Below are 27,765 nucleotides of genomic sequence, written 5' to 3' on the forward strand. Positions count from 1 at the left end.
AGTAACTAATAACTACGCGCTTTAATAACTATTTATTCCTCTTACTATACCCTCCTTCTTCCTTCCTTCTTCTTTCTTTCTTTTTCTTCCTTCCTTTTTCTTCCTTTTATATATATATATATATACTCTATATACTTCTTTACTTATAATAATTCCCTCTACTAATATAACTCTTATATATATATATATAACCCTCTTAGCCTCTTAGCGTTATAACTTAAAACTACTTACCTTAACTATTTAATCTTAACTTCTTTTTCTCTTTCGCTTACTCTACCTTTTCCTAAGATATAGCAGCGAACTTAAATAGTATCCTAGGCCTAGCTATAGACCTCCTTAAAAATACCGCTATTTTCTTTAGTATACTATTATTTAGGAGTAAGAGCTTTATTTTACTTACTTACTATAGTAAAGTTAAAGTAAAAGGCGGTAAAGGGCGCTTTTATATTAATAACAAGGAAAAGTTTATAGACTAAGACTAATACGACGTTTATAAGTAAAAGTAACCTCCTTAATATATCTATAAAGATTATTAGTACTTAATATTAATAGGGCCTATTAAATAGCGGGATATTACCTTTAAAAATACTTAGATAATATATAAGGGTATTAAAAAGATAAACGGATTTACTAGGAATAAGGCCTACTAAGAAGAGTATATCGTTAACGTATATAACTTTCTTTATAAAGCTATTAATAAATAATAAGCTATAAGCTTTAGCCTTAGCGTAATAATTAAGATCTTAATAAAAGGTATTAAGAATATAGTATACCCTTTACCTTACTTACTATTAGTTTATACTAACTATTAAGGGGAACCTATCGAAGATATAAAAGATAGATATATAAAGTACTATAAATACCTAAATAATAAGGAGTATTTAATTAAGTTTACCGCTCCTACCTTTAACCTTAGTTACTTTATATATAAATAAAGGTATATAACTAAAGTTATTAACTTTTTAATAGAGCTAAATAAAGAGGGACTTTACTAAGGAGCGTTCTTTTAAAACTATAAGGAAGGAAACTTAGTTATTTTTAATACTTAGAAAGAGGGACGGTATACTAAACTCTATATATTCTTATAAGTATAGCGGTAGTTTTTTTATATCCTCTAAGTTCCTTATAACTTTACTTATACGCTAGTCCCTTATACTACTTAGTAAGAAAGGTAGGAATATAGCTACTTAGCCTTAATAATAATCTAATACTAAGTTAAAAGTATAGTTAGGCTATACCTTAAGATAATTAAGTAGTAATACCTAAAGGTTAAAGTAATTTTAAAGTAAAGGTATAGGGTAATATAAGAACTATAAATAGATAAAATCTTATACTAAGACTAGTATTTCTTTAAGCTAGATAAGAGAATAAGTATAAAAGGCTACTTTAATAGGCTAATATATAGAATCTAAGCTATTACGGTAAACGAACTTAATTATATATAAGTAATATTATAAGGTAATAGAGTTTCCTAGTAGTTTAATAGTAGGGTTAAACGACTATAAAGGATACTATTTAATTAAGGTTTAATAACTTTCGGCGGAGTCTTTCTTATAAGGATTCTTAGGTATAAACGGATTTACTAATATAACTATATTATTTTAAGAGATTAAGAAGAATAAGACTTTTAGGAAGTCCTAAAGGTAGTTAACCTTTAAGATAAGCCCGGCGGATAGAAACTACTACTTTAAAAAAACATAGAACTAGCTTATATAGTAAGGAGAGCGAGAAAAAAGCTAACTATACTAGCTACCTTTATAAAGTAACCTAACTTAATCGCTTAAGCTATATACGGTTTCTTTATAAAACTCCTCCTTAAAAAGACCCCTAACTATTTAATCGCGCTAATAGGAATCGAGAATAAGCCTAGACCTTTATTACCTTAAGCGTTAACTAAATTAAGCTCTTTATCTAAACTAAGTAGCCTTTCCTTAAGTAACCTTAAAATAGGATCCCTACCTTAGAGTTTATAAAGGAGAGAGCTAAGTGCCCTTACTAGTCCCTTTATCTATATAGAAATAACGCCTTTATTTTCCCCCTTAGATATATAGCTAATTAGGCCTACTCCTTACCTACTATTAATAACTCCTTTAAATATATAAAGGAGCGAAAGACTTATAACTATACCCCCGCTAATAACTTAATAAGAAGCTAGTAGGGAAGAAAGGTAGATAGCGCGGCTACTAACTTACCCTAGGACTCTAAAATTACTAGGCGCTTAGTTAATTACCTTAAGGCTAAAGACTCTAGTAACGCCTATAGCGCGCCCTATTACTCCTTAAAAATAAAGTATAGTAATAGCCTTTCTAGCTATAGTCCCTATAAGGTTTATACTAAGCTTTAAACCCTCCTAGGTTAAAAGAGTTAAAAACCTAGGAATATATTAAAACTATTACTAGGATATTAACGACTATAATTCTATATATTTATATAGGACTACTAGTAACGCGATAACGATTAGTCTATAAGACTTTATAGCTTATTTAATCTAGCTATACTTAAAGCTATAGACTAGTAAAGACGCTAACTACTTTATTTCCCTAACGCTTTTAAGAATAATAAGCGCGAATACTTAGGAGCGTATATAAAGGGTAGTAGATAATTATCTAAAGAAGGAAGTATATAAGTAAAGATAGGAAAGAGCTAAATAAGTAGCTTATAGGTAAAAGGAGGAATAAATAACGTAAAGGGAAGGGATTATAGTAAAGGAGAAAAAGTTCTATTAATAGTTTATTTACTTACTTATATACTTAAAAAGAGAGCCTTACCTATTATTATTACGCCCTTTCTATTAATATCTTAAGTCGGAAAGTTACTAGGGAGGAGTTTAACGGGTAAGATCGCACCCCTATAGATATTAGCCTATTAAAGGGATAAGACCCCTAGTACTCCTTATCTAACTTCCTTCTAAGTATACTTAAAGGCTTTATAAAGACCTTAATTATTTAATAAGGTATCTTCCTTAATTATAGTTAATTTGAATTTTTATTTTTCCCTTTTAAAGTAAAGACCGCTAGTTACGCGACTCTAGTAAAGATAAAGAGGTATAAAGTAAAGAAATCTCTAAGACTTATATTAATAACCTAAGACCCTTAGAGCTATATATAGGACTAATAATTAGATAATTATATAGTTAATTACTCTACTAATCCTTAGCTATATACTATACGTACTTTAGGTATATACCCTCGTCCCTATTAAACTAGCTACCTAGGCTGCCCTAGGATATCGATCCCGCTAAAGGTTTTAGCTTTTACGGCGAAGATATTAAGGATAGGGGTCTCTAAGAGGTTAAGAACGCCCTAGGCTACTAGCTTAGTTAAGCTAGTAGGAAGGTCGGCCGATTTAATAGGTAGCTCCTTAAGGTATAAGGACTACTTTTTCTATTACTTTAGAAGCTTCTTTACTATATATAGGGCCTTTATTATTATAACTATATTACCTTTATTTTAAGTTAATAGAGCTAATATAGCTAGTTCCCTTATAGCCTTATTAAGCTCGTTATAAAGAGTAATAAGGTTAATAGTTAGCGTTAGCGATTCTTTCTTTAGCTTTAAAATAAGTTAAAAGTCCTCTTTTATATTCTTCTTAGCTAGGGCCTTAGTTAAGGCTTTTACTAGGGCTTTTACTAAAGCCTTAGCTAGGGCCTTAGCCGGGGCCTTAGGCGCTTTCTTTATAGTAACCTTAGCCTATAAGCTCGCTTTAAGGTTTCCTTAGGTAGCCTTAGGCTACTAAGCGGCCTTAGGCTAGTATAAGGGCTATTATAGGGGCTGTTAGCGGTCTAGGGTCCTTATAGCTACCTTCTTAAGCCCTTTTATAAAGGTCTTATAAAAGGGTTCGATTTTTTAAGCTTCCTTAAGGGCCTAGAAGGCCTATTAAAGGAAGCCCTAGGCCCGGTCCTTAGGGAAAAGGTACTAGGGCTAGGGCTAGGTCTATTATAAGTATTAAAATATAGGTCGGATAGGTATAGAGCTAATAAGGCTATTAAGGGCAGCTCTCTTTTACCCCTTTACTTACTTTAAGGGCTAGTTAAGCTAAAAGTAGCTAGCCTAAGGTAGGGCTAGGCTAGGCCTAAAGAGGCTAGTCTTTAGTATAGGCTAAGTATTATCTTCTATCTTAATATCCTTTAGGTCTTAGTCTTAGGTCCTAGGCCTTTCTTCTAGGGTCCTTAAAGGGCGTTAGCCTTCTAGAGCTTCTTTTAAGCGGGCCTTAGCCTCTAGGGTACCTATTTCGACCCTTAGGTTAGGGGTTAAAGTTAAAGGGGCCCTCCTTAGGTCTAGGCTAGGGTCCTAAGTCGGGTCCGGGCTAGGTCCTATTAGCGGGGGGCATATACCCTTAGTTAGCGAGGGTAAGGAAGAGTTTTCTACCCGTATAAGGGAGAACCTCGCCTAATTCGCAATCTTTAGTAGTATATTGCGCACCCGCTAGTAGCTGTACGAGGCTGCACTTAGGGGGGCGTAATACGCTATTCGTGGCGGTTCTAGGCGTATGCTTTTTTCGTGTTTTAGGCTTAGTTTCGAAAAGTTAGCCGAGAAGACATAATAATATTTTATAGCCTAGCTCTTACTATTAATGCCTAGACCTATACTAAGGGTAAATACCCTTATATATAATTATATAATAAACCTTTTATTTATATTTAAAAGAGCTATATAATTCCGTGCGTTTATCTACTAGCTTCTTATTCTTTAGATAATTCTTATTAATTGCCTAATACTATCTCTAACCCGTATAGAGCCGAATGTCTAATACTAGATCTACTAGGGCTGCGAAGCCTCGAGAATGCTGATTGAAGCCGATCTAAAGACAGCTTCCCGAAGTTTTCTGCGTCAATCAGTAGCTTGGGCACGGATTCCACAGCCATTTTCCACGCTGCGGAGATTAGAGATGCCCGGCTCACCAAACAAGGCTCACTAAACAAGGCTCACCCGGCTCACGCAGGGTCGCGCAATTGGCCGGAGCGGGGGAGCCGGCTGCGCATTTTCCTCCGGGTCCCGCTGATACCACCACCTTGAAACCTTCGACAACCGCCCATCTTCATGATAATTAACCGAGTGCTGCTATTACGCGGCAATGCATCGCCTTACTCACCGGCTACCATCTAGATTCTGCAGGCCATCTGTTTTGCTTTTCCGCCCAAAACATATAGACCATCATCAGCGTCTCTGGTTCAATTCGCCGACGCCACCCAACTTGACCCTATTCTCTTCAACAGCAATGTCGCGGGGTCCAGGCGCAAGTGACCCTCCCTTGAGATGTAACTTTATCGATGGCGTCGAGGCCATCGAAAAGTACAGGCCTGGGGGCTACCATCCCATCGCAATTGGCGACGTGCTGCACAAGCGCTATCGCATTGTGGACAAGTTGGGTTTCGGTGGCTATTCAACCGTCTGGCTTGCCCATGATGCTCACCTGCAGCGCTACGTCGCTGTCAAGGTCGGAATTGCCAACTCAGTTCATCAAGAGATCAAGGCACTCAAAGCTCTGTCGCTGCCCCTTTCACCATCCTCTTCCATTCACCCAGGACGCTCTTTAATTCCGACGCCCTTGGACGAATTCGAGTTGCACGGCCCAAACGGAACCCATCCATGCTACACAATGGCGCCCGCCCGATGCAATCTCAGCGAGGTATCCTACAGTCGCCTATTTCCACTTGAAGTTGCCCGGGCGTTATGCTTTGGCCTCACGCAGGCAGTTGCATATACACATTCACAAGGCTACGTGCATGGAGGTTTGTCATTGTCATGACTTGATGCGGTTGGTGCGTCTCGCTGTTTATTGTGCTAGCTAACCCTGATGGCTTCATCTTTCAGACATTCATCTTCGAAATGTTCTAGTCGGGCTCCCAAGAGCTTTTCACGAGCTGTCGGTTCAACAGCTGTATGATGAATATGGCGAGCCCGAGACGGTCCCCGTCACACCGATTGACGGAAGTTCACTGCCTCCCAACGTCCCGCCCACGGCCGTGGTGCCCCTATATCTTGGAAAAGACGCGGAAGAGTTCACTCTGTCCGACACGCGTGTGCTTCTGAGTGATTTTGGAGAATTATTCGCCCTAAAGTCCGAGGCACGACACGCTCGGGATTGTCACACGCCGCTCGCAATGCGACCGCCAGAAAGCCGATTTGAGCCAGCTTCCCTTCTCTCCTACTCGGCAGATATCTGGAGCTTAGCTACCGCAATATGGGAGATCATCGGTATGAAGGCCATCTTCAGCAGCGAGTTTGCGACCCCCGACGAAGTGACATCACAGCAAATCAATGTGCTAGGACCCATGCCGGCAGCTTGGTGGGAGGGTTGGGAGGCAAAATATACCTTTTTTGACGAGAATGGGCACCCAAAGCAGGGCACGTATCCCTGGCCACCCCTTGCCGAGGCTTTTGAGGACGGGGTGCAGAAATATCGGCGAAAGTTTCAGGCAGGCATCTTCGACCAAGAAGAAACAAGTGCCATTTTGGATCTTGTGCGCCGAATGCTGGCCTTTGAGCCAGAGAAAAGACCAACGGCTGAAGAGGTCCTGGAGTCGGAGTGGATGGTTAAATGGGCTCAACCAGATTTCAAGCGCAGTTTAGGATGTCAATAGATGTCCATTTGATTTTTGTACCTATATGTACCTGCAGCCTGGATCGTAGAAGTTGGCGCGTTTGAGCTATATACCCTTCTGCCTTTAATCCTTGCTGGGCAGGTGCGAATAGGCAACTGGACTGTCTGTGTATTCTTCGAGCTGACGCTCAGCGGGCCAAACAACCTTATTCGATTTCCTTCCGCCTCGAAGACTTATGTCCTCCTTCTCTGGAGCATGCGTTGCTAATTTAAGAACAAAATCGTCTTTTCCTTCAGTATATCCATGAGATGCGACGTGGAATTCACGTGCGATTCGATCCTTTTGTTTTAATGGCAAAAAAGTGCCGTGCCAACCGTTGGTGTCTTCAACATGTCTGCCATCCATTGTCGTGGTTTTGTGAAGGTCAGGGTCCGTTCAGGGGGAGTGTATTGCCGACATGGAGGAAATATTGAACAAAACTGCTACCACCTTGGGCAGCTGCCATGATCGCAATGTAGAATAACAATAGGTAAGGCGATAAATAATAACAGGATAGGCGAGCTGCTAAGATCAAGCGACTGAAAGTGTTTTCTTACTTGCCTTGATGTTTGCTTTGCCTTTCCTTTTAGACAGCAATCCCCTTTGAAATCACGTCTGTATACCTACCCCTCTTTTTTACAAGTCCTAGGTCGGTGCAACCGCTAGCAGGCTGATGGACGGAGACACATGTGGAGCAGACCGGGAGCTGAACGTTTAAGCTACCTGATGAATGTCGGGGAGCACAAGGGCGCCATTGTCACGGGCCTCATTGGCGAGACGAAGCCCCAGGTCATGGTGTGATGAGTGATGATTCTTGCCGTCGATTGCAAGGACGCGGTTCGCTGACGACGGCCCCCCCCAACAGCTCGAGCTGGGCGGCTACGTCGGATACTCGGCCATCCTCTTCGGCGCCGCCCTCCAAAAGGCCGGCGGGCGGCGCTACATCTCCCTCGAGCGCAACCCCGAGTTCGCCGCCGTGGCCAGCTCTCTCGTCGACCTGGCCGGGCTCGCCGCCGTCGTCCACGTCGTCGTCGGCCCCAGCGCAGACTCCCTGCGCCGCCTGCACTCGCACGGCCACCTCGCCCGCATCGACCTCTCTTCCTCGACCACTTGCGTATTTTTCTAGCCTTGAACTCGATACTTGGGCTTTGCAAAGCAGTGAGCACCCCTGCCACTGACGACAGACTGCTCTTGAGCGGCCACTGCCGGCATCTGTTGCACCGAGTGCGACGTCCCTGCAGGACTCGCGTGCCGTCTGCCGAGCGTCGTAATCCTGCTGGACTTGCTCGATTCGCGCAGCTGGTGAACATTCGGCTTCAGGCACAGCATCGCTGTTTACCGTGAGCCGTACGGACGGATTTCGGAGTCGGAGCTTTCGGACTGGACGAGCGGGGCCGGAGACGCTCCAATTCTCCGCTCCGCTTACTTCAGCCGGCGCCTACAGCGGACGGAGACGGACTTCGGAGCAACAATGCCGACATCATTTTGCGTGAAATTGAAGACGTGAGCACAACCCGCCGCCGCAGCAGCACGCAAGCGTCCCTCTCGGCTTCATGCTTCGCCAGTGCTCCGTCCAACCCCTCCTCTGCCACCTACGCGCCGCATCGCTCTGGGCCGTCGCCATTGCCGCGCTGCTGTTTCTGTCGATCCGGGCCGTCGTGACGAGAAGGGCGGACGAGACAAAGCCGAAAAGCCGCGGCAAGGCCCTCTGACGAGTGAATACGCGGCCCGCCCATGGCTTCGGCGTCGAGCAAGGTCGGCGGCGTGACCTTGGCCGTGCGTCTCTTCACGCCCCTGGCTCTCGGTTCGGCGGGATACGCCGCGTGGCGCGTCAACTGGCCTGTTCTCGTCCGGTCCTTTCTCACCGGCCCGGGCCGCACCTCGCGCGTTTTGCTGCTGCTCTTTGCCGCCTTGAACTGGAAGAACCTTCCGTTCGCATGGACTGTAAGCCCCCACGATGGACTGGAGTGAATCAATCGCTGTACAGACAAGGAAGGACTGTTGCTGACAGCTTCTCCCGTCGCCAGTACCGTGTCTTCTACGCCATCATCTACCACAACGTCCTGCGCAAGTCGCCACAGCTCACGCCCCGGGCCCTCTTCAAGCCCCTCATCTCCGAGACGCACGCGCCCCTGCTCGAGATGGACTACAATCTGCACAAGTCCAACTCGACCTACTTTACCGACCTCGACGTCTCGCGGAGCCACCTCGTCAGCTTCCTCTGCCGCCCGGGCCTCCGCAAGCTGGCGCACAACCCGGAGACGAAGCTCATCCTCGACCCCGCCACCGACAAGCCCGTCCGCGGCTCCATGGGCATCATGCTGGGCGCCGTGCACTGCAGCTTCAGGCGTGAGATTGGAATCTACCGGGGTTACGAGCTGTGGAGCCGCCTGCTCTGCTGGGACCGCAAGTGGATGTACATTGTCACTCACTTCGTGCCCAAGGGGACCGCAAGACCGACCGAGTGGCTGGATCAGCCGTCTGGCAAGGTCAAGAAGACGGCGGCCAACGGCGCCGCGCCTAGCTGGGAGAGCAAGATCTACGCGACGGCCTTGAGCAAGTACGTCTTCAAGCTCGGTCGCCTCACCGTGCACCCTGCTGTTGTCTTGTCCGAGTCGGGACTGCTTCCGGATCGCCCCGGCGGCTGGACCAGCGGAACCAACCAGCTCGGCGACGAGGCCGCCAGTGTCGCCGACGTCGACCTGTCCGAGGAGGGCGAGTGGGATTGGCGCCGCGTCGAGGGGCAGCGCAGACAGGGCATGGAGCTGGCCGCCAAGTTCCAAGCCCTCGACGGCATGCACGGTCTCTTCGACGGGGGTGCCACCGGTGCTCTCGGCAAGTACGGGCCCTGCTGATTCCTCTGGGTAAGAAGGGGCGCACAACGGTGGCCGTGTTGCGGCTGCAAGCCCGGAATGCATGTCCATGAGTGCAGTGGACGAGACGGTGCTGTTTAGATTTGGGCTTTATACGGTTATATCAGGTATAGACAAATAGACCCCTAAGATGCGCAAGCCAAACAAGAGACGACAGTATGCTTGCCCTCTCTCCCTCCTTTTTAGTAACCAGAAGCACCAACGCCGTTGTTTTTCATATACTTTGTACTCTAAGCCGCCTCATCTACAGCGGCTATCGCATCATGAGGACGGCAGCCGCAACCGCAGCCATGGCCAGGCAACCCGCATGAAGCTCCAACCTGGGGGACGTTGCACCCGAGGTGGCCACCCTGGCGGTCGCCGACGCCTTAGAAGCACCGACGCTGTCCGGGGCCACCTCTTGGCAGAGATTCAAGACGACCCGGGCCGTCTCTTTGCGAACAACAAGCGTCAGAGGGACTTGATCGCGCAGCCTCCGCGGGCAATGCTCTGGCGCAGCTTACCCGTCATGTTTTCCAGGCTGCAGCCCATCTTGACCAGGCACGGGGCCACGGTGCGGATGATAGGCTCCAGCCGGGCGCACTGGCAGGTGAACTGCGTGAGGCCGCAGCCGTGGACTGCGACGCCCTTGGCGAGACACTCGAGGGAGCATGCGGGGAGTGTCTTCTGGAGGGTGGCCAGGTCGACGGCTGCGACGAGGGTGAGGAGGGCGACGATGCAGGCTGTGGGTTTCATGCTGCCTCTTGAGCTTGCAGAGTGCGAAGAGGGGAATGTCAGAGTTAAGCTCGTAGGAGCCGGAGCAGGGGGGGTGGCAGAAGATGCTGAGATTCCCTGAAGATGGGTGCTCGGTGACGAGGGTCCTTCTGATCAGCCGCCGAAGACTGATGCATCGAGGAACAAAAAACGACCGTGATGATGGGCGAGTAAGAAGCGGGAAAAGAAGAGATGCACAGAGGAGCGCGTAAGAAACCGTCTAACGTGCAGGTAACAGCCAGGGTCCATCAACGTCGAATCCGTTGAGTCGAGCAGGCAAAGCAACACCTCTCGTCACGGAAGAGCAGGTTCCAGAACATCCCAGGGACAGACACACACACAACTCACACTCGTACTTACATGCAAGACAGAGCTCTGCAGCAAACAGCAGGGACGCACATGCACAACGGAGGCGTGGTTGGCGTTGGCGTCTCAAGGATTCGGGGGCTCGGGGACTGGCAACCCGGCGAATCCGGAGCCAGAACAGCGTCGCATCGGCCCTGTGACGACGGACCTGGCGCGCAGCTCGAGGCTCACTCGAGCCACTCTCCGCGAGTCTTGTCCCGACTTCCAGCTTCCGCGTCGGCTCGATGCATCTCATCCTGGTTCCCCCGCACGGGAGCAACGTCCATTGTTGGTTCAGCCTCTGCTTCTGCGTCGCATATTGATGGCATCTCGGGGTAGGGATGAGCCATGGGATGCGCAGCAGCGACGGTTGGACAGTAGCCAGGCACACGGCCCAACAGGCCGAACGAAAGCGAGCCACGGTCGTACCGTGTCGTACGTTGTCAGATCAAACGGAGACGAGAGGACAGGGATAATAGCGCTGCGGTGCTGCAGGAACCTGGATGCATGGGCGAGCTGAAAGCCGCAGCCCTCGCCATCGTCAGGCAGGCACTGGCCGAGTTGGCCACGAGGTGAAGAGTTCACGTTGCTCCGAGCAGGTAAGCGGGCCATCGGAGACAATAGTAGACGTCCGAGCCGTTACCAATGCCATGCCGTTTCTCGATCGAATGCGTGCACCACAAGGACCATCAAGTCGCCGAGCCTTGCCGCGAGATGTGGTGCAAGTGAGGGACCTCAGCACCATCTTCACCCCGTCCGATGGCTGCTGTTGGCTGTTACAAGAGCAACGCGGCTGAGAAGATCAAAGTCGACAACGTACCATCGGCGTCCATCCGCCTCAAACTACGACATGCGCAACGTCATGGGAACAAGGCAGAGGAAGCCACTTGGCCAGAGGCTGCGTCCAACCTCATGCCGTGACAGTGACGATATTTAATACAAAAGGCAATGTGACGTGAGTCAAGAGAATCCCATGACGCCACACCGACGCAAGGATCGGGTCCAAAGTTGTTCAGAGACATGTTGTTTGACAACAAAGTCCGCATCGGCAAAGCCTCAGTGCTTGACTCTAATTTGGTCATCATCATAACAACTTTGGTCCGTCTCCTGTCCCGGGGCAGATCCCAAGGCAAAGCTCCGCGAGAAGCCCAAGAGTGTTAAAAGGCGGCATCGCCACCACGGACGGCGACGGATCCTGGAACCCCCTCGACTCAAGAATAAGCCCCATCGAGTAACCCAGCTTGCGCCGGGCAATCGCATACCTATCAATCTCGACAAGAAATCCACTGGGCCCGCAACCGCCCGCGCCAACACCGCAGCGTCCACCCGCCATCCGCCACCGCTCACCCGCCGCCGGGGGACCCCGAGCGCACGCCATCCGGCACGGACTCGTATCTTCATCCATGGGGGCCGGAGACGCACAATCAGGTCCGGCGAGGGATCGCGAGAGGCAGATGTAGCGGCGGGCAGGGCGGATGCTGCGCGAGGGCCAAGGCACCAGAGGTCAGCCGCAGTGCTTTTATGGCGGCGCGTTTCCGCATGCTCCGTCCGAAGAGCGGAGTCGTCCGGGGACTTTCTCCCAAAGCAAACAAGAGTGCGAGACGCTGCAAGTGCAAGTGTCTCTGTGTGTGAGCTTCGAATGGCGATTTGTTGATCGAGGGGGTTGAGGAGGAGGGAAAAGAAAGAGACGAAAATTTCAGAGCTCAGCATTTTATTGGGCCTCGATTATTGCGCTAGCTGGTGGTGCACATGCGATTACAGGGGTCTTCCGCCTTGCGGGTCCACTCTGTGCGGGCCAATCACCGCCAGGCTCTGAAAAAGGCTGAGCGGCTGCCGCTGTGCTCCAAGAAGTCCACGCCGACAGTGGATTCGCAGGCCAACTTAAGCACAGCACGACAAGTCGAGCACCACAGTCGCGTGCGCCGAGCAGACTTTGGGCGAGCGAATCTTTGGCTCGACTCGGCCGGCAGACGGGGACCTGCTGCACGCGCCTGAGCCGCAAGCATCTCTTCACCTCCTCTCCAGAATAGCTTCGGCCATCCACCGGCCATCATGTCGGGCCTCTTTGGAGGCGCCTCGGCCACCCCGTCAACGAGCACCCTCGGCGACCTTAAGCAGGACGTTGCGCTCAGCGACCCTCCCACCGACAGCATCTCGGCCCTGTCCTTTTCGCCCGCCGCCAACACGCCCGACTTTCTCGCCGTCGCCAGCTGGGACAACAAGATTCGCGTCTATGAGATCGCCCAGAACGGCCAGAGCCAAGGGCGCCACGTCTACGAACACAGCCAGCCCATTCTCGACTGCGACTTTTCAAAGGTGAGCCGCGACGGGCATCCCGTCTTGGGCGACGCTGACTCGTCGACACGCAGGACGGCACCAAGATCGCCTCGGCCGGCGCCGACAAGAATGTCAAGGTCTGCGACCTTAGCTCCCAGCAGGACATTGTCGTCGGCACGCACGATCTGCCCGTGCGGACATGCCGCTTCTTCGACAGCGGCAGCGGACCCATGGTCGTCTCGGGCTCCTGGGACAAGACGGTCAAGTACTGGGACCTCCGGCAACAAGGCCCGGCCGCGACGGTTCAGTGCCAGGAGAGGGTCTACAACATGGACGTGCGGGACAACCTGTGTGTTGTCGGCACCGCGGACCGCTACATCAATGTCATCGATCTCAAGAATCCCACAAAGTTCTATAAGACGCTGCAGAGCCCGTTGAAGTGGCAGACAAGGGTGGTGAGCTGCTTCACCGACTCGGCGGGCTTTGCCATCGGTAGTATCGAGGGGCGATGCGCCATTCAATACGTCGAAGACAAGGACTCAAGGTATATCTCGGATCCTTTGTCGAGCAATCGGCTTTTGGGGAACAAGGCCCGTGGCTGACATATACAGCTCCAACTTCTCCTTCAAGTGTCACCGCGACGCTGCCGTGAACAATGTGGTCAACGTGCACGCCGTCAACGACATCTCCTTCCATCCCGTACACGGCACCTTCAGCACCGCCGGATCGGACGGCACGTTCCACTTCTGGGACAAGGACGCCAAGCATCGCCTCAAGGGATATCCCAACGTTGGCGGAAGTATCACGGCGACGACGTTTAACAAGACTGGGAGCATCTTTGCCTACGCCATTAGTTATGACTGGAACAAGGGCTACCAGCACAATACGTCGAGCTATCCCATCAAGGTCATGTTGCATCCGGTTAACAATGATGAGTGCAAGCCGAGGCCGTCGATGAAGAAGCGATGATGGGCGCGCGGAGGACAGGAGAGATATGACATGTTTGTAGGCTTTCGGGGATGAACAGCGAACGCGCAGCGACAGGTATACTTGCGCACGAGGACGATACCGCAGATGACGTGACACCAGAGCCTATGTGTACTAAGGTAGGCATACACGCAGGCTCGGAACACAATAACACGCGCCGATTCACCATCAGGTCTGCAACGGCTGAGTTTTGTCGAATCTCTGTTGGCTGCTTTGATTCTTGCACTGTCCTTGCATTCTAGCAAGGGCAGAACGGATAGATGGCTTAGATAGTTTGCAATTAAAATACAACTCCCCAACATGGGCGGTATACGGTGCTGTTCCGCCGGTGTCCCGTAACCGTTCCCACGCGCTAGTCCGATTTATCGCTACATGGCTCCCCGAATTTTCTCTCCTGATCAGAACAATGCAAAACAGACAGGAAATACCAAACATGATGACGAACGAACATGGCTCATGCTGGGCGACATGGACCGGCATGGACGACTCTGACGCTACTTCTTCGCAGGCCCGAGAACATCCTCGACCATGCCCTTCCACAGATCGCGGATCATGCCGCCGCTGTTGCCCTCGTGGCTGTGCAGTTGGTGGCTGTGCTGACTCTCGTGGGCAAACTTGAGGTCGACGCCGTCGAGCCCGATGCCCTCGACGTCTGAGAGAGGCGTGGCAGGGAGGACATTGTCCGGGTCGGCGGCGATGATGGAGGGAAGGTGGACGGGGCCGTCGCCGCTCGTGGGGCCGTGGGCGGCCGAGTAGTTGTCCGGCAAGAGGGGCATGCGGGGGCCGGCGTTGGAGCCCGCATCTGACGAGGCAAACAGGTCCGCCATGGAGGGGAAGATGGCGGCGTCGAGGTTGGTGGAGGCGGCGGCGGCGGAGGCTGAGGGAGCGGTAGAGTGGAAGGTCTGCATGAGGGGCTTGGGGCGGTTGGCGAGCGATGGCTGGGGCGTGGGCCGATGAGCGGTGGTGAGACCGCGAGAGGACTATTCGCCGTTAGACAGGATCCGAGAGGGGCTTGCGTGGCGGAACCTACATCGTGATGGTCGCTACTCCTCAGGAGCTCGGCGTACTTGGGCATGAGGATGGCGCCGGTGGCGCGGGCGGACGAGTCGCGCAGCGATGCCGCGGCAGAAGAGCCGATTGCTCGCGAGAGCTTGGAGGCCGGGGCGGTGATGCGGGACATGGCGTGGGTGGGCGAGTGAGAGGCGATGGATGAGGAGAGGCGGAGGTCGAGGGATGGGGACGTTGACTTGATAAAAGAAAAGCAGTCGCTAATGGATGCAATTGTTGGCTTGCGGGAGCTCTCCTGTACAGTGCCGGTTCCGGGCGCGGGAGCGGGAGCGCTAGCGGTGGGGCGACTGTGCGTTACCGGCGGAAGGGTCGATAAGGTTATCGGGCCCCCAAAGCTCAACGATATGGCGCTCAACAGGTTTCAGTCGTACCGATACCGGTGAGCCTAACAGCCGGGGTTTCAAGCCAGGGCAACAACAGTCGGGCGATGGAAACGGCTGCGAGGAAAGAGAGGGGGCGGAAGGAGACGACGGAGGGGATGGGGCGATTGCCCTGACGGGGAGGGGAAGCGGGAGCGCACAGTAGACAAGCCTGTGAGCGAGACGGCACTCGATAGCCGACTAGTAGCATCTCGGCTGCAGGCAAGTGTCTTGAGCTGCACCCGCGAGGTTGCATCAGCCGACTGACTATCCGCACTGTACATCTACGCCGTACCTGGCACGGAGTTCACAGCGCGAGCTGTCTTGCGCCGCACAGTCCCTTAGACAACGGGCGCTCAACGGCCACGCGCCGCTCGCTCGCGGAGACGCAGGTTGGTGGACATGTGTGGACGCTCAGGACACCCGGGCAGAGCAGGATACGAGGGCCCGGCGAGCATAGTGCCTGGGCATGCGGGCCTACAGGGGCGCACCTACAGCTGAGGTGGACCGAGACGGCCTCTCCGCCGCCGAACAAGACTCCCTGCCGAGGAAGACTCTCCGTGCTGAAGAGCCTTAGGTTGGCGATGAGGAAAGTTTGTTAAAAATAGACACAGTGCCCGCTCTTCTCCCATGCAGTTTGTCCGGCACAAAGTCACCGCAACATCAAACATCAGATCCTCCGGCTCCAGCCGGGCTGCGGCACACACGCTCCATATTCGACGGGGCACGTGCCGCGTAACAAACCGCATCAATCAATCGTGGCGCGATGACTGCAGACGATGCGCTGCGACACTTTCTTACAGTAATCAACTCCCCCATCGCATACCGCGGAGACTTTGCGCCACAGTCTCCCTCTGGCCTTGGCCCTTGTGCAACAACGCGGTGGATGTCGTCTCAGGTTCCAGTAGAGTGTAGAGTGTGGACTTGCCAGAGTTGTACAACCTCCCTTTTAAATATAATCAATACCGACGCAGCTGCTCTTCTCTCTTGACTCTTCTTTCCACCAGGCAGTCATGGCCACTTCAAAGAGGCGCGGGTGAAGCCGTTGTCGCCTCGGAGGAACAAATCATGTCACGGGCAGCCGACATGACTGCTTCCCTCCCAGTAAGCGTCTGCGGCACCCAAAAAGGGTCCAAACGCGACAATAAACACCCTCGCGGCTCTCTCCAGCACAACTGATGAGGCGTCGGTCGGCTGCCTAACCCAAGTCCGGGCCGCGCAAGTGTCTGAGAATGGATGGCCTGGCCCATGTTACACGGTTATCATACCAAGCCTGTAACGAAAAGCGCCAAGTTCTCATCAAACCACAACAAGGAATTGTGGCGGCACCTACAGCGTATACGAAATATAAATCGCAAACGGCACATATACGGAACAGGATAACACGATGTCTTGTGCTTTGTCGTCACCAAGTATGTGGCGGATTCCGGCCTTGAGAACTGGATGCAAAGGTGAGAGGATCTCCGAGTATAAGAGTCCACAAGACCTACCGACTTTGACACGACTGCTCCATCACTCATCTGCCCGCGATAGCATTGCAAAGCTGACTCTTCCTTTAAACCTCAATCCGAAGGTGTTGACTTTTCCCCAAGATGAAAATCGAAGCCTTTGCCTTCATCCTGGCTCTTGCCACCAAGGGCCTTGCCGCCCCGAGCATGGATTCATGCCTTGCCGTCGACGATCATCAAGGCGCCACCACCGCTGTTCGTGAGCGGCTCCTTACCAGGCGAGCTGCTGCCTGCAGTCTTCTCTGCTGCCACAAAAAGTCGTTTTCTGGCATCTGCGCGAAGTGTAAATCTGTCTGTGGCGGTGGCGGCGGCGACGACGATGACGACGACGACGACGACGATGATGATGAAGACAAGAAGGAAAAGCAACCCAAGGGCGGCAACTAGCACGACGGCGGCGGCGGCGACGTCGACGATGATGGGTGGCGGCCATAGCGGCATAGACAACGCATCACCCCAAGCACCAAGTCTTAAAATCTCGACAGCCGATGGGTCTTGGTGCCATGTCGCCATATTTCTTATACTTCTGGCTCTAAGGCGAGAACTAGCTCTCATTTTTGCATGTAACGACAAGGAAAAGTTGTCAGTGATAGCTTCTACTCGCAGTCTAAGCGTTGAAGCCCAACCGAGCAAATCGAGGGCATAGGCCAATACGTATGTCGAAAGGAATAACACTCGTTCTCGTCAATGAACTCTCGTCTGAAGGTCCTTTGGTGCTTGGGGGCCATTGATGCCCAAGATGGCCCACGACGCCCCCTGCGGAGAGGATGGTTGACAAAGAAAATGGATATTTTGATGCCAACCCAGCTCGTCTGATCCTCGCTTGTTGCGATTCAAGGAGAATAATGTTTGTGCATCCATCGCTCGAGCGTCATGAGCTCCTCCGGAAATCCTTTCGCTGCCGTTGCGCGAGCCTTGAGCTCCCTTGCCGGCCCAATGTCGTCGACTTCTCCAAAATACCTTCCTCCAGAATGTTGGAGAAAGCCAAACATGGCCTTGACTGTTTCCAGATCAGGATCTCCCCTGGTGTCGATAGACTTCCAATCAATCGGGACATAGCGCGCTTTTTTCCCGGTGACTGTGGCAGATTAGAAAGGTGCCTGTGAATCGAAGTTGTAGGAGACTGACTCTTTTGAAACTCGGAGACCATCTTCTCGCACTTGGCTTTGTCGCTGATGCCATGGATAAAGCGCCCATTGTAAAGTTCTGGGGCGAGCAAAACGCCGTGTACAAGATCGCCGTAGTCGTCCTCCATTGAAATAAAGGGAACCTCGTCGGTGCCGCCCCAGCGGGGAGCTCGAAAGGTGAGATAGCCTTCGTCATCGACGTCGAACGGGAATCCTCCCATCTCGGCCGCGAATTCCCGCACCAAGTTGTTTTCCATGTACCAGCCAGCACTGACAATGACGACGCTCTTGAATCCCCTGATCTTCGCATACTCTCCCACAGCGTACTTCTCTGTCATGAATGAGCGAGTGCTGCAGCTAGAGGCGGCAATGAATCGGGCAGCTTACCGTCGAAGCCTTCAGAGGACACAGCGCCGTGGGTGGTCAGGGTCGCCGATGCCAGCCCGCTATAGACAAAGTACTGCACGCCAGCTTCAAAAGCCGCATCGACAACGAGCTTTCCCAGACCGCTTTCAGTTATCCCCCCTGGACGGTGCAGGGCCTGTAAAACCGCAGCCCGTCAGCCAAGAGCGGAGGAGAGGCTGCCATTGGTGCAGAGACGTACAGGGTCAGAAGTGTTGGTATTCACAAAGACGGCCCAGCTGCCCTTGAAAGCCTCCAAAACCTCGTCTTTGTGGAATCCATCTGCCTTGACCACCTCTACGCCTCGAGCGGCGAGTTTCTTGGCCTTTTCAGAGTCTGGATTTCGGGTGATGGCGCGCAGTGAAAAGTCATGCGACTTGTTCTGCAGCAGCGAATCGACAACACTTCCCCCTTGAACGCCCGTGGCACCGTAGACTGTAACGAGCTTTTTCGGAGACATGGTGGGGAATGGCAGCAAGGTGAGAGCTTGGACGAGGCTTTCCGAGGTACAAATTGTAACTGGCTGTTGTCAAATCTGAAAACTGAAAGCGGAAATGCGGATTTATACCTTTCGAATCGAGGAGAGAGTGGAACCCATCTGTCCGCCCATGCAGCATGCATGCGCTCGTTTATTCATCTGGCCGAACGAGCAGGGGCCAAGCCGTGGTATGACACATTTCGTCATCCGCAAGACGCGGAGTCCGTAATCGTAACACATGGTTCCTATAACTTCCGTCAGCATCATCACTGAGGGGTAAGTACGCGGGCTTGTACGAGCTTGCGGCCGCCGCAGGTGCATTTTGATTGGTGGCAGGCATGGCTCTGTGGCGACTGGGCGACTGGAGTTGACGTTGGAGTTGACGTCGGCGGCTCGAAACTCAACTTGTGGTTAATCTTGAACCACATATTCAGAAACTCGTTGGATTGCAATTTCATTTCTCTCCTCGGCCGGTCATGCGTACATGTACCAGACGTGTAGTTGTCAAGCATGTCCGACCGACAACGGCTGGGCTTGGATTATTCTCCGCCCCTTAAGCTCGGCATCGAGGCGGAGTGCGGACGGCGGACTTTGGCACCAGAGCGAGGGGCGCTTTGGTCGTGTGAAGCAGACATGGTGAATGCGGTGAATAAACACGCGCGAAAAGGAACTGACCATCGGAAGCGGTCGGTGTTGAGATCTGATAAGTGTCAAAAGCCAGTATCCAAAGACGAGGAAGACTTACGTGAGGAGATCAACTGAACCGGCCCTCGAGAGGTGGTCGGTCGTGGAGATATGGCGATCATTAGAAGCGAAACTCCCAAGACGAGACGTGCAGAACTTACCCGAGGAGGTACTCTGAGAGGAATAGACTGGCGTGCGCGAAGACGAACCGTCTCCCTCTCTGCACAGGTTTCCTTGGAGCTTTGTGCGACAGTCCTCGTCGATCATCAAGTGCGCATCGTCCGCGATGGTTATGAGAAGCACGTTTGCGCAGAGGCACCGCCAGGGGGGTCGTTTGAAATTGCGCGCCCAGGCTGCCTTGGGGAAAAGTTGATGCCTTTGAAATCAGGAATCCAAGGCAAAGAGATGCCTCAGGCTGTTCCGTGGCCCGGGACGAAATCAACCCGCGCCGCTCCTGCACTTTCTTGAACACGCGTTTCCGCGACACAACACACAAATTCCCTCCCCCAAAGCCAAATACATATCAGCAGACTCGAGGGCTGAGCCTGACTCCTCTTCGACCAGTGTGTAACCTCGCCATTTCTTCTCAATATGCAAAGTGGCATGGACCTCGAAGCTCTCGAGAGGGCATGCACGGTGCGTTTCCCTCCTCGATTCCCTCAGGCCTTCACGCCCCAGAGCCGCCCAGCGCTCCTCACCAATCGCCTCGTGCCTCCTCGACTGACTTTGCATCTCTCCCAGGCCGACCTTGGTCGTGCTCGACTCGACGAGTTGCCGCTAAGCAACAAGGAGCTGCGTGGGCCGACGTTTGCCCCGACTCGCAACAACGAGGCCAAGCACATTCCCGCCGTGTTTAAGGAGACCCTCCGGTCAAAGTGGAGTGGTTTGTCTTCCTTTCATTTACGTCTGTGATCCTTTCGTCGGCTGATAACCACAACAGTCCCCATCCACGACGAGGAGTCCGAGCAGATGCAAGGCCTCGCAATTGACGACGCGAGGCCCTGGGCCACAAAGAGAGCCCCCAACACCAAAGCTCCTGTAGGCCGATTTGGCAGTCTGATTCTGCCAAGTGCGGGTAACGGTTCCTCCCGACAGGCCAAGCCCAACGACGAGAACAAGCCGAAGACCAACCCTGTGGCTTCCCTACTAAAGGCCGTGCCAGTTGCAGCCCCAGATCCTCCTGCGCCACTCGAACACATAATCTGCAAAGGGGACTGCCAGGTGCAAGGGCTCCAGGGCGCAAGTAACACAATGGTCGACTTTGAGATGAAAGTTGACATGCGTACCAACAACGCCTACCTGGTTCTTGTCTTCCCTGGCAATGACCGGCGGGTGCACAATGTCGTAACCCTCAAAGAACCAACGATCCAGGATGGATGGTGCATCGTGATGACCAATGATGCGAGCATCGAATATCGCCTGAGGCTTGGGGCTGAGAAGTCCACTCAGTCCCTCAAGACATACCTAGAGTGCCTCCGCCTAGCAGTCGTCAGGCAGAACGCCAGGAACGCCATGGCTGGCATCTCGAGCCCGGTAGTGGCTCAACAGGCCGCCCCAAAAGCCCCAACTATCCCAGAGAAGCCGGCCAAGGCCGAGATTGAACAATTGATCGTCACCTCGATCGCTCCCAGCCTGGCAGCTCCCTCCACTGTCCCCGCCCCCAATGTGCAAAAGCCGAGTAGCGCAAAGTCGACAACGCACGTCGTCGGACGGGCCACAGGAAACGTGGAAGAGCGTCTCAACTGTCTCATCCGTCGCTTGATCCCGGGGTTTGCGGGCCGCGAGCTGGGTGAGAAAGAGGCCGAAGGACTAGGCGGCGACTACCTCAATCTCATTCAAATGCTGGAGGGCATGGAACACAAGCTGAAGCTCCAACGAAATGACAAAGGCGACCAGGCCCAGTTGCGAAGCCCGTCTCTGGCTTCTCTCAGAGAACTTGAGATTGGCAAGAGCCCGACCCCGCTTCGATACACCTTGGATGAGATGAAAAGCTTCAACAAAAACACGACGCCACGCACCAAGCGTCTTGGCAGCGCAGGATCACTCTCCAACGAAAACTCATCGGTAGCGAAAACGACGGCGCCGACCAAGCTCCCAAACTTCTCCGAGTGCCGAGACTGGCTATTTGGCACTTCTAGCAGCACCAAGTCTCCGGCAGAGGCCACTGACACTCGCACGCCGCAGTCGACGGGCGCGGCTTCCTCGGCTTTCGCCCCTGCGCAGTTGGGCTGGGAAGCTCTTTGTGCGGGGGGTCTCAAAGAGCCCGTCTCCTCGGCAGAGCCTATGGAGATTGGTAAGCTGGATAGGAAATATTCATTGCGAGATTTGCGGAGAGTTGACCATCAAGATGACGCAGACTCGACACCGACACCAAGGGTTGCACTGCCTGCCGCCGCGAGCTTTGCAACGATGCCTAGTACTTCACGGAGAGCCCCGCGCCCAGGCCTCGCATCTTCCCGCTGGGCTCAGTGAACCAGGCCCAAGGTTGAGCATTGCGGGACGTTGGCCTTTGCAGAATGGGGGGTGTGGGACGTCATTCTTCGTGATCTACGGCATGGAATTGATCGTGGTTTGCTGGGGGCGGACTTTAGATCGGCAACCCATTCTTTGTGCGAAAGATCAGCTGCCGGGGGAGAGCGCAGGATCATTTCATGCTGATTTGTGGTGAGGCAAAGAGGCATGTTTTCTGCAAGTGGACGAAGAGCACGTTTGCAAAGGACGAGATGAAGAGCTGAAATGAATGTTGACGGTCATGATGGGGAATTCAATTTGTGCTGGCATTTACCCTCGTAGATCAGGATCTGCTTACGAGCATCGCCGTCGATAGCCCGATAACTGCCGTCGCTCTGCAGCGTCTTGATGAAGTTGAGGGCATCTCGGTATCGCCTGAAGAAGTAAAGCTCCTCAACGGCGTGAAGGACCTCTTGGACGCGCTGCTTGTTGGCAGCTGGGTCGAGAGACAGGTTGATGGTTTTGTGAAGCTGTGAACGGGGACAAGGGACAGGCGCGTAAGCACATTGCTGGCCGGTCTTTGGAGGCTTGCACATACCTCGCCGTTTTCAACCTTGACGCGGTAAGCCTGCTTTACGGCTTGGAATTCGGCTTCTGTTTGGCCAGTGCGGTCTGCTTTTTTGCAGCCGTCGTCGGTATCGGATATTTCAATATTGAGGATGCCGCCGGCCTCGTCGTCCATGGCGAAAGGTGTCTTGGGAGTGGTCGCCAGCTCCGTGAAGGATCGAGGAGGATGGAGATGCAACAGCCTCAACAGGATGGAAGTTGGGAGCTTAGTCATACGGAGCAAGACAGCCCGAACTTTCATCTACCATGACTCCACTGCTTCTCGACCCTGGAGAAGCCTCAGATTGACGTTACCAGTCAAGGCTCAATTTGGCCTGGAACAAGCGCGCGCTAGGCAGAGCGGCTGCTGGAGTGTCTGTGGGAGCTGGACCCTCGACCGTTAGCGCCGCCCGTGGTTTCAAACGGTCCGGAACGGCCGAATGCCACGCTTTGTCTCCGGAGTACTGCGAGGCAAGTCGACACTCATTGGATGAGGCCCGGCTAGGGGGTGCACGCTGCAAGGGGGATAACAGTCACCTGGTCGGGACGGGGACGCACGGCGCAGAGAGTAGCACCGATTTCACAACTTTTCTTGCATTGCCATCTCAGAAGCTCACCAAAAAGCCGGCCGCGCTGAACGTTGCTTTGTTTCGCCGACGCAAGGACAAGCTCGGGCCAACAGTTTCGGTGATTCCCTCAAACCGGCGGCCTCCTTTGTGCCCGTCTCCCCTCGGCGCAAGTATCTGGGCCTGACTCTGCGTCGGCCAGCAGGGGCCTCGATAACCACCCCTCAATATTCCTACGCGAGCATAGTTCACGCGCCTAGGTCTCTTCCGATACCGCACCTGCGCAGCGCATCGCCATGGCGGACCCACGGGAAAACGGCGCGGCAAAGTTGACGTCACCTGAGACCGACAGGCCAAACGACGCCTCTGCCGCGGCGCCGCGTCGAGAGAGCGATGAGAAGAAGCCGGGGTCGTCGGCCGGAAACTCGCATGCGCCATCGACCGCCGTGGACCAGTCCAAGCCCGCCGACTTTGAGGGCGAGCTGTCCACGACCAACGAGCTGCCGTCCCCCGAAACCATCAGCAAGATTGACAACTACGTCGTCCTCGACCGGGATGGCCGGACGCACACCTTCCAGAGCCTCTACAGCGGTCGCAATGCCGCGCGCCGAGTGCTGGTCCTCTTTGTGCGACACTTCTTCTGTGGGGTATGCGTCTTTTTGTCCATCGTGCACATACCTGGTATAGATTGCTAACGGCCATCTGCCACCAGAACTGCCAGGAGTACCTGCGGTCGCTGTCCGCATCAGTCACTCCCGAAGCCCTGCTGCGGCTGCCCATCAGCACCTTTGTAGTGGTCATCGGCTGTGGCAACCCGTCCCTGATAGACATGTACGTCGAGACGACAAAGTGCCCCTTTCCCGTCTACACCGACCCGACTGCGTCCCTGTTCAACGAGCTCGGCATGGTCAAGACGCTGGCCCTGGGCCCCAAGCCCGAGTACATGAGGAGGCCCATGATACGGGGCGTTGTCGAGAGCATCGGCCAGGCCCTGCGATCCGTCCCCAGCGGCATGGCCCTCAAGTCGGGCGACCACCGGCAGGTCGGGGGCGAGTTTCTCTTTGAGCCGGTCGATGTCGTGACGCCCGTCGTGACGCCCTTGGACGAGATCCCCAACCCAATGGGCCCCAGCTACGGCGGACGAGGCGACGAGAACAACGGGCCCATTGAGCCGAAGCGGGTTACGTGGTGCCACCGCATGAAATCGACGCGCGACCACGCCGAGATACCAGAGGTCATGGAGATCCTGGGGCTGCAGAGCCAGATCCCCGCATCATCCATCAGCGACAAAGACAAGAAGCGCTGGGCCGAGGCGGGGCAGGTGCGCAGGGCTCCGGGGGCAGTCTGGCCACCCAGATGAACCAGCTCAACGAGGCAAACAGCCTGAGCTAGCCGTGGGCGTGGGCTGGCTGAAGCGGCTGTGGGGCGTTTGGCATTTCATGGCAAGCGGGCTTGCACTTGGTTTGTGTCTTGGCTGTAAGCTCGTACGAAGCTCCGTTGAGCGTTCTCGTTAGGCCTGTTGCACAATACGAGTACGATGTTTATACGCTGTGTCACGAATCATCTGTAACTTTCCAATATTGCGCCATGGACACGGCATGGGATGGGAGACGCCATACTCGTCTCGCCGTCCGTTGCAGTTCGTACTCCTTCGCCGGGTGTGACATGGCCGCTTATGGGGTCTACGCTGTCGTATCGCTCATCCCAGCATCATTCATGCACCCAGCTGCCGTCCTCCCTGCTCTGGATGACCTCGTGGACTTTGAGGCGGCGCGACACGATTTCCCCGCCGTTGACCAGGTCATTCTCCCTCGCCCGCCGATCGCCCTCTTCGATATTCTTGGCGATGCCGGCCCTGACATGCCTCTCACGCAGACGCCTACGGGCAACGTCAAAGTCTACCTCAACAAACCACAGCTCATCCAAAAGGGCCGCAGCGTCGCGCCACACATCCTCGTCGAGAGCCAGGTAGTTGCCCTCAAGGACGACGATGCGGTGCGTCGGCAGAACGGCGACATCCTCCTCCTTGGGGTCCTTGATGGCGTGGTCAAACGAGGGCGCGAGGATGGGCGCCGAGCCGGGAGGAGAGGCGGCACGCAGGGCTTGCACCAAGCGCAGAAATTTGGGCGCGTCAAAGGTAAAGGCGGCGCCGCGGCGGGCGTGGGCGTTGGCTGGGTCGGGCATGGCGTCGAGGGCGGCACGGGTGAGGTGGAAGCCGTCCATGGGGAGGAACGTGGCCGGCGGAGGATCGGAAGATGCGTGTGAGGCTTGAACGGCGCGGTTATTGAGCTCTCGCGAGACCATCTGGGAGAGCGTCGTCTTGCCTGGGGAGCAGTCTGGTAAGAAGTTGGGTCGAGGGTAGGTGCCGGCGGTTGAGCGTACCTGAGCCCGGGATGCCGGCGATGCCAATAACTGCAGTGGAGACTTGTTAGTATTCTATTATATTGTCGTCTCTCGTGTCGAGACTCGTAGACCCGCGGCAGGCTCTGTGTCGGAAGCTCGCCTTCAACAACTCCGCATCCCGGGACCACATACGTAGGCGCTGGTTTGGGGGCGTGGACTGATACTTGGCCCATGCCTTGTCCACCAGTCGGTGAACCTGGTCTTCCATATTGTTATCTGAGGCGTCTGCTGGTGCCTCTATGGCAGCATTGTTGACGAAGAGGGACGTTGTGTTGTCAGGTTGGCCTCTAGAGTTAAGCCGAGCCGGACCCCGCCAACCAGCCGGCAATCGCGGCCCCACCAAGAAGACGTGAATGTCGCGACAAGGCACCCCAATTTAACATCCTTCGCACCCGAGCAGGGTGAATCTTAATAAAAGGACAAAACCACGGTCAACGAAAGGGGGGCTTTGTATCCAGGACATGGTGTAAAGGCACGCCACGGCAGCTTCAGACTGCCTCGCTAGACCGCGGCATTCGGTGCCTGGCCAGGAGCGGGCTACGGGGCTGTTTCGCCCTGGGATAGCGGGGTAATTGTCTTATCGAGCGTCGGGCGATGGTCCTTTTTTTGCCTTTTCCAGCTGTCGTCTCCCCGGCCACTTTCTGCCACGCACCACCACCACAAGCAGCCCAGCATGGCAGCTCAGGTTCCCACCGACGCTCTCAAAGGGCTCCAAGGTAGGCAGCCGCCGTTGACCATGGCACAGACTCGACCGTGGCTGACCCCATCGCCGTGCCCGACGACGTACAGTGACCGAAAGCGCCAAGGCCAACGGCAAAGGCGCAAAGCCCGCGCCCAACGGCGACGAGGACGGCCTCGGCGAGGAATCCGACGATGACGATGCAGACGACAACGCCGCCGCCGACAGTGCTGCCGCCGGCGGTGCGGCCAAGAAGAAGAAGAAGAGAAAGCCGCGCAAGAAGAAGAAGAACCCCACAGCCCAGACGGAGCCGCCCCGCGTAAAGGTCAGCCAGCTGTTCCCCAACGGCAGCTATCCCAAGGGCGAGGAGGTCGAGTACAAGGACGAGAACCGATACCGGACGACCAACGAGGAGAAGCGCCACCTGGACAACATGAACAGCGACTTCCTCACCGACTACCGCGAGGCGGCCGAGATCCACCGCCAGGTCCGGCAGTACACGAAAAAGGTGGTCAAGCCCGGGCAGACGCTGACGGAGATTGCTGAGACCATCGAGGACGGCGTGCGGGCGCTGACTGGCCACGACGGCCTGGCCGAGGGCGACGCGCTGAAGGCCGGCATGGGCTTCCCCTGCGGCCTCAGCCTCAACCACTGCGCCGCCCACTACACGCCCAACGCGGGCAACAAGATGGTGCTGCAGCAAGACGACGTCATGAAGGTCGACTTTGGCGTCCACGTCAACGGGCGCATCGTCGACTCGGCCTTTACCGTCGCCTTTGAGCACAAGTACGACAACCTCCTGCAGGCTGTCAAGGAGGCCACCAACGCCGGCATCCGTGAGGCCGGCATCGACGCGCGCGTGGGCGAGATTGGCGGCGTCATCCAGGAGACCATGGAGAGCTTCGAGGTGGAGATTGACGGCGCGACGTACCCGGTCAAGAGCATCCGCAACCTGACGGGCCACACGATCCTGCCGTACAGCATCCACGGCACCAAGGCAGTGCCGATTGTCAAGAGCAACGACCAGACCAAGATGGAGGAGGGCGACGTGTTTGCCATTGAGACGTTTGGCAGCACGGGCAACGGCTACGTCAGGGACGACATGGAGGTCTCCCACTACGCCAAGAACAGCGACGTGCAACACGTGGACCTGCGCCTGAGCTCGGCCAAGTCGCTGCTCAGCGTCATCAACAAGAACTTTGGCACCCTGCCCTTTTGCCGCCGGTACCTGGACCGTCTCGGCCAGGAAAAGTACCTGCTGGGCGTGAGTGGCCGTTTTGCCTGCCGCTGCATGACATGACTGAGTGCTGACTCGCGCATGCAGTTGAACAACCTTGTTCAGAACGGCATTGTCGAGGCGTACCCGCCCTTGTGTGACAAGAAGGGCTCGTACACTGCTCAATTTGAGCATGTAAGTCTCAACGCTTGAGTTGTTGCGTGTTCAAGTGCTAACAAGACCCAGACGATCCTCATTCGACCGACCGTAAAGGAGGTCATTAGCCGCGGCGACGACTACTAGGTGGTAGCAGATTGACGAGGAAGGGTTTGGAGGATGACTACCGAGGAAACCTAGTATTTGTGTATTTAGGGCCGGGGGATAACGCATGCCTACCAAA

General features: G+C 53.9%; 13 protein-coding genes across 13 annotated transcripts; 8 read left to right on the top strand and 5 right to left on the bottom strand.

Annotated features, from left to right (window-relative positions):
- Positions 1–5,217: 5,217 nt before the first annotated feature.
- On the top strand, positions 5,218–6,583 carry HRG_09413 (kinase; the record flags this gene model as incomplete). The annotated part of the gene is made up of 3 exons (XM_044867884.1): positions 5,218–5,374; positions 5,456–5,731; positions 5,814–6,583. 3 exons carry the CDS (start codon positions 5,218–5,220, stop codon positions 6,581–6,583), a joined length of 1,203 nt encoding a protein of 400 aa, XP_044717144.1.
- Positions 6,584–7,309: 726 nt separating this feature from the next.
- HRG_09414 (methyltransferase domain-containing protein) lies at positions 7,310–7,709 on the top strand (the record flags this gene model as incomplete). Its single annotated transcript, XM_044867885.1, has 2 exons — positions 7,310–7,378; positions 7,449–7,709. 2 exons carry the CDS (start codon positions 7,310–7,312, stop codon positions 7,707–7,709), a joined length of 330 nt encoding a protein of 109 aa, XP_044717145.1.
- Positions 7,710–8,317: 608 nt separating this feature from the next.
- HRG_09415 (thioesterase-like superfamily domain-containing protein) lies at positions 8,318–9,438 on the top strand (the record flags this gene model as incomplete). Its single annotated transcript, XM_044867886.1, has 3 exons — positions 8,318–8,527; positions 8,611–9,018; positions 9,073–9,438. 3 exons carry the CDS (start codon positions 8,318–8,320, stop codon positions 9,436–9,438), a joined length of 984 nt encoding a protein of 327 aa, XP_044717146.1.
- Positions 9,439–9,709: 271 nt separating this feature from the next.
- Positions 9,710–10,191, bottom strand: HRG_09416 (CFEM domain-containing protein; the record flags this gene model as incomplete). Its single annotated transcript, XM_044867887.1, has 2 exons — positions 9,710–9,888; positions 9,960–10,191. 2 exons carry the CDS (start codon positions 10,189–10,191, stop codon positions 9,710–9,712), a joined length of 411 nt encoding a protein of 136 aa, XP_044717147.1.
- Positions 10,192–12,606: 2,415 nt separating this feature from the next.
- On the top strand, positions 12,607–13,800 carry HRG_09417 (uncharacterized protein; the record flags this gene model as incomplete). The annotated part of the gene is made up of 3 exons (XM_044867888.1): positions 12,607–12,870; positions 12,924–13,375; positions 13,443–13,800. 3 exons carry the CDS (start codon positions 12,607–12,609, stop codon positions 13,798–13,800), a joined length of 1,074 nt encoding a protein of 357 aa, XP_044717148.1.
- A 512-nt stretch (positions 13,801–14,312) lies between these two features.
- HRG_09418 (uncharacterized protein) lies at positions 14,313–14,998 on the bottom strand (the record flags this gene model as incomplete). Its single annotated transcript, XM_044867889.1, has 2 exons — positions 14,313–14,798; positions 14,849–14,998. 2 exons carry the CDS (start codon positions 14,996–14,998, stop codon positions 14,313–14,315), a joined length of 636 nt encoding a protein of 211 aa, XP_044717149.1.
- Positions 14,999–16,837: 1,839 nt separating this feature from the next.
- Positions 16,838–17,140, top strand: HRG_09419 (uncharacterized protein; the record flags this gene model as incomplete). The annotated part of the gene is made up of 1 exon (XM_044867890.1): positions 16,838–17,140. One exon carries the CDS (start codon positions 16,838–16,840, stop codon positions 17,138–17,140), a length of 303 nt encoding a protein of 100 aa, XP_044717150.1.
- Positions 17,141–17,586: 446 nt separating this feature from the next.
- HRG_09420 (nmrA-like family domain-containing protein) lies at positions 17,587–18,742 on the bottom strand (the record flags this gene model as incomplete). Its single annotated transcript, XM_044867891.1, has 4 exons — positions 17,587–17,831; positions 17,882–18,211; positions 18,268–18,421; positions 18,485–18,742. 4 exons carry the CDS (start codon positions 18,740–18,742, stop codon positions 17,587–17,589), a joined length of 987 nt encoding a protein of 328 aa, XP_044717151.1.
- A 1,293-nt stretch (positions 18,743–20,035) lies between these two features.
- On the top strand, positions 20,036–21,933 carry HRG_09421 (uncharacterized protein; the record flags this gene model as incomplete). The annotated part of the gene is made up of 5 exons (XM_044867892.1): positions 20,036–20,080; positions 20,186–20,327; positions 20,385–20,482; positions 20,540–21,737; positions 21,914–21,933. The coding sequence occupies 5 exons, from the start codon at positions 20,036–20,038 to the stop codon at positions 21,931–21,933; spliced, it is 1,503 nt and encodes a 500-aa protein (XP_044717152.1).
- Positions 21,934–22,194: 261 nt separating this feature from the next.
- HRG_09422 (uncharacterized protein) lies at positions 22,195–22,637 on the bottom strand (the record flags this gene model as incomplete). Its single annotated transcript, XM_044867893.1, has 2 exons — positions 22,195–22,425; positions 22,494–22,637. 2 exons carry the CDS (start codon positions 22,635–22,637, stop codon positions 22,195–22,197), a joined length of 375 nt encoding a protein of 124 aa, XP_044717153.1.
- A 726-nt stretch (positions 22,638–23,363) lies between these two features.
- Positions 23,364–24,427, top strand: HRG_09423 (ahpC/TSA antioxidant enzyme domain-containing protein; the record flags this gene model as incomplete). Its single annotated transcript, XM_044867894.1, has 2 exons — positions 23,364–23,714; positions 23,780–24,427. 2 exons carry the CDS (start codon positions 23,364–23,366, stop codon positions 24,425–24,427), a joined length of 999 nt encoding a protein of 332 aa, XP_044717154.1.
- Positions 24,428–24,777: 350 nt separating this feature from the next.
- On the bottom strand, positions 24,778–25,678 carry HRG_09424 (AAA domain-containing protein; the record flags this gene model as incomplete). Its single annotated transcript, XM_044867895.1, has 3 exons — positions 24,778–25,391; positions 25,450–25,479; positions 25,603–25,678. 3 exons carry the CDS (start codon positions 25,676–25,678, stop codon positions 24,778–24,780), a joined length of 720 nt encoding a protein of 239 aa, XP_044717155.1.
- Positions 25,679–26,143: 465 nt separating this feature from the next.
- HRG_09425 (metallopeptidase family m24 domain-containing protein) lies at positions 26,144–27,668 on the top strand (the record flags this gene model as incomplete). Its single annotated transcript, XM_044867896.1, has 4 exons — positions 26,144–26,186; positions 26,260–27,413; positions 27,474–27,560; positions 27,612–27,668. 4 exons carry the CDS (start codon positions 26,144–26,146, stop codon positions 27,666–27,668), a joined length of 1,341 nt encoding a protein of 446 aa, XP_044717156.1.
- Positions 27,669–27,765: the final 97 nt, after the last annotated feature.

Source organism: Hirsutella rhossiliensis (assembly GCF_020360975.1).
Source record: "Hirsutella rhossiliensis strain HR02 chromosome Unknown scaffold00012, whole genome shotgun sequence".
NCBI classification, from domain to species: Eukaryota; Fungi; Ascomycota; class Sordariomycetes; order Hypocreales; family Ophiocordycipitaceae; genus Hirsutella; species Hirsutella rhossiliensis.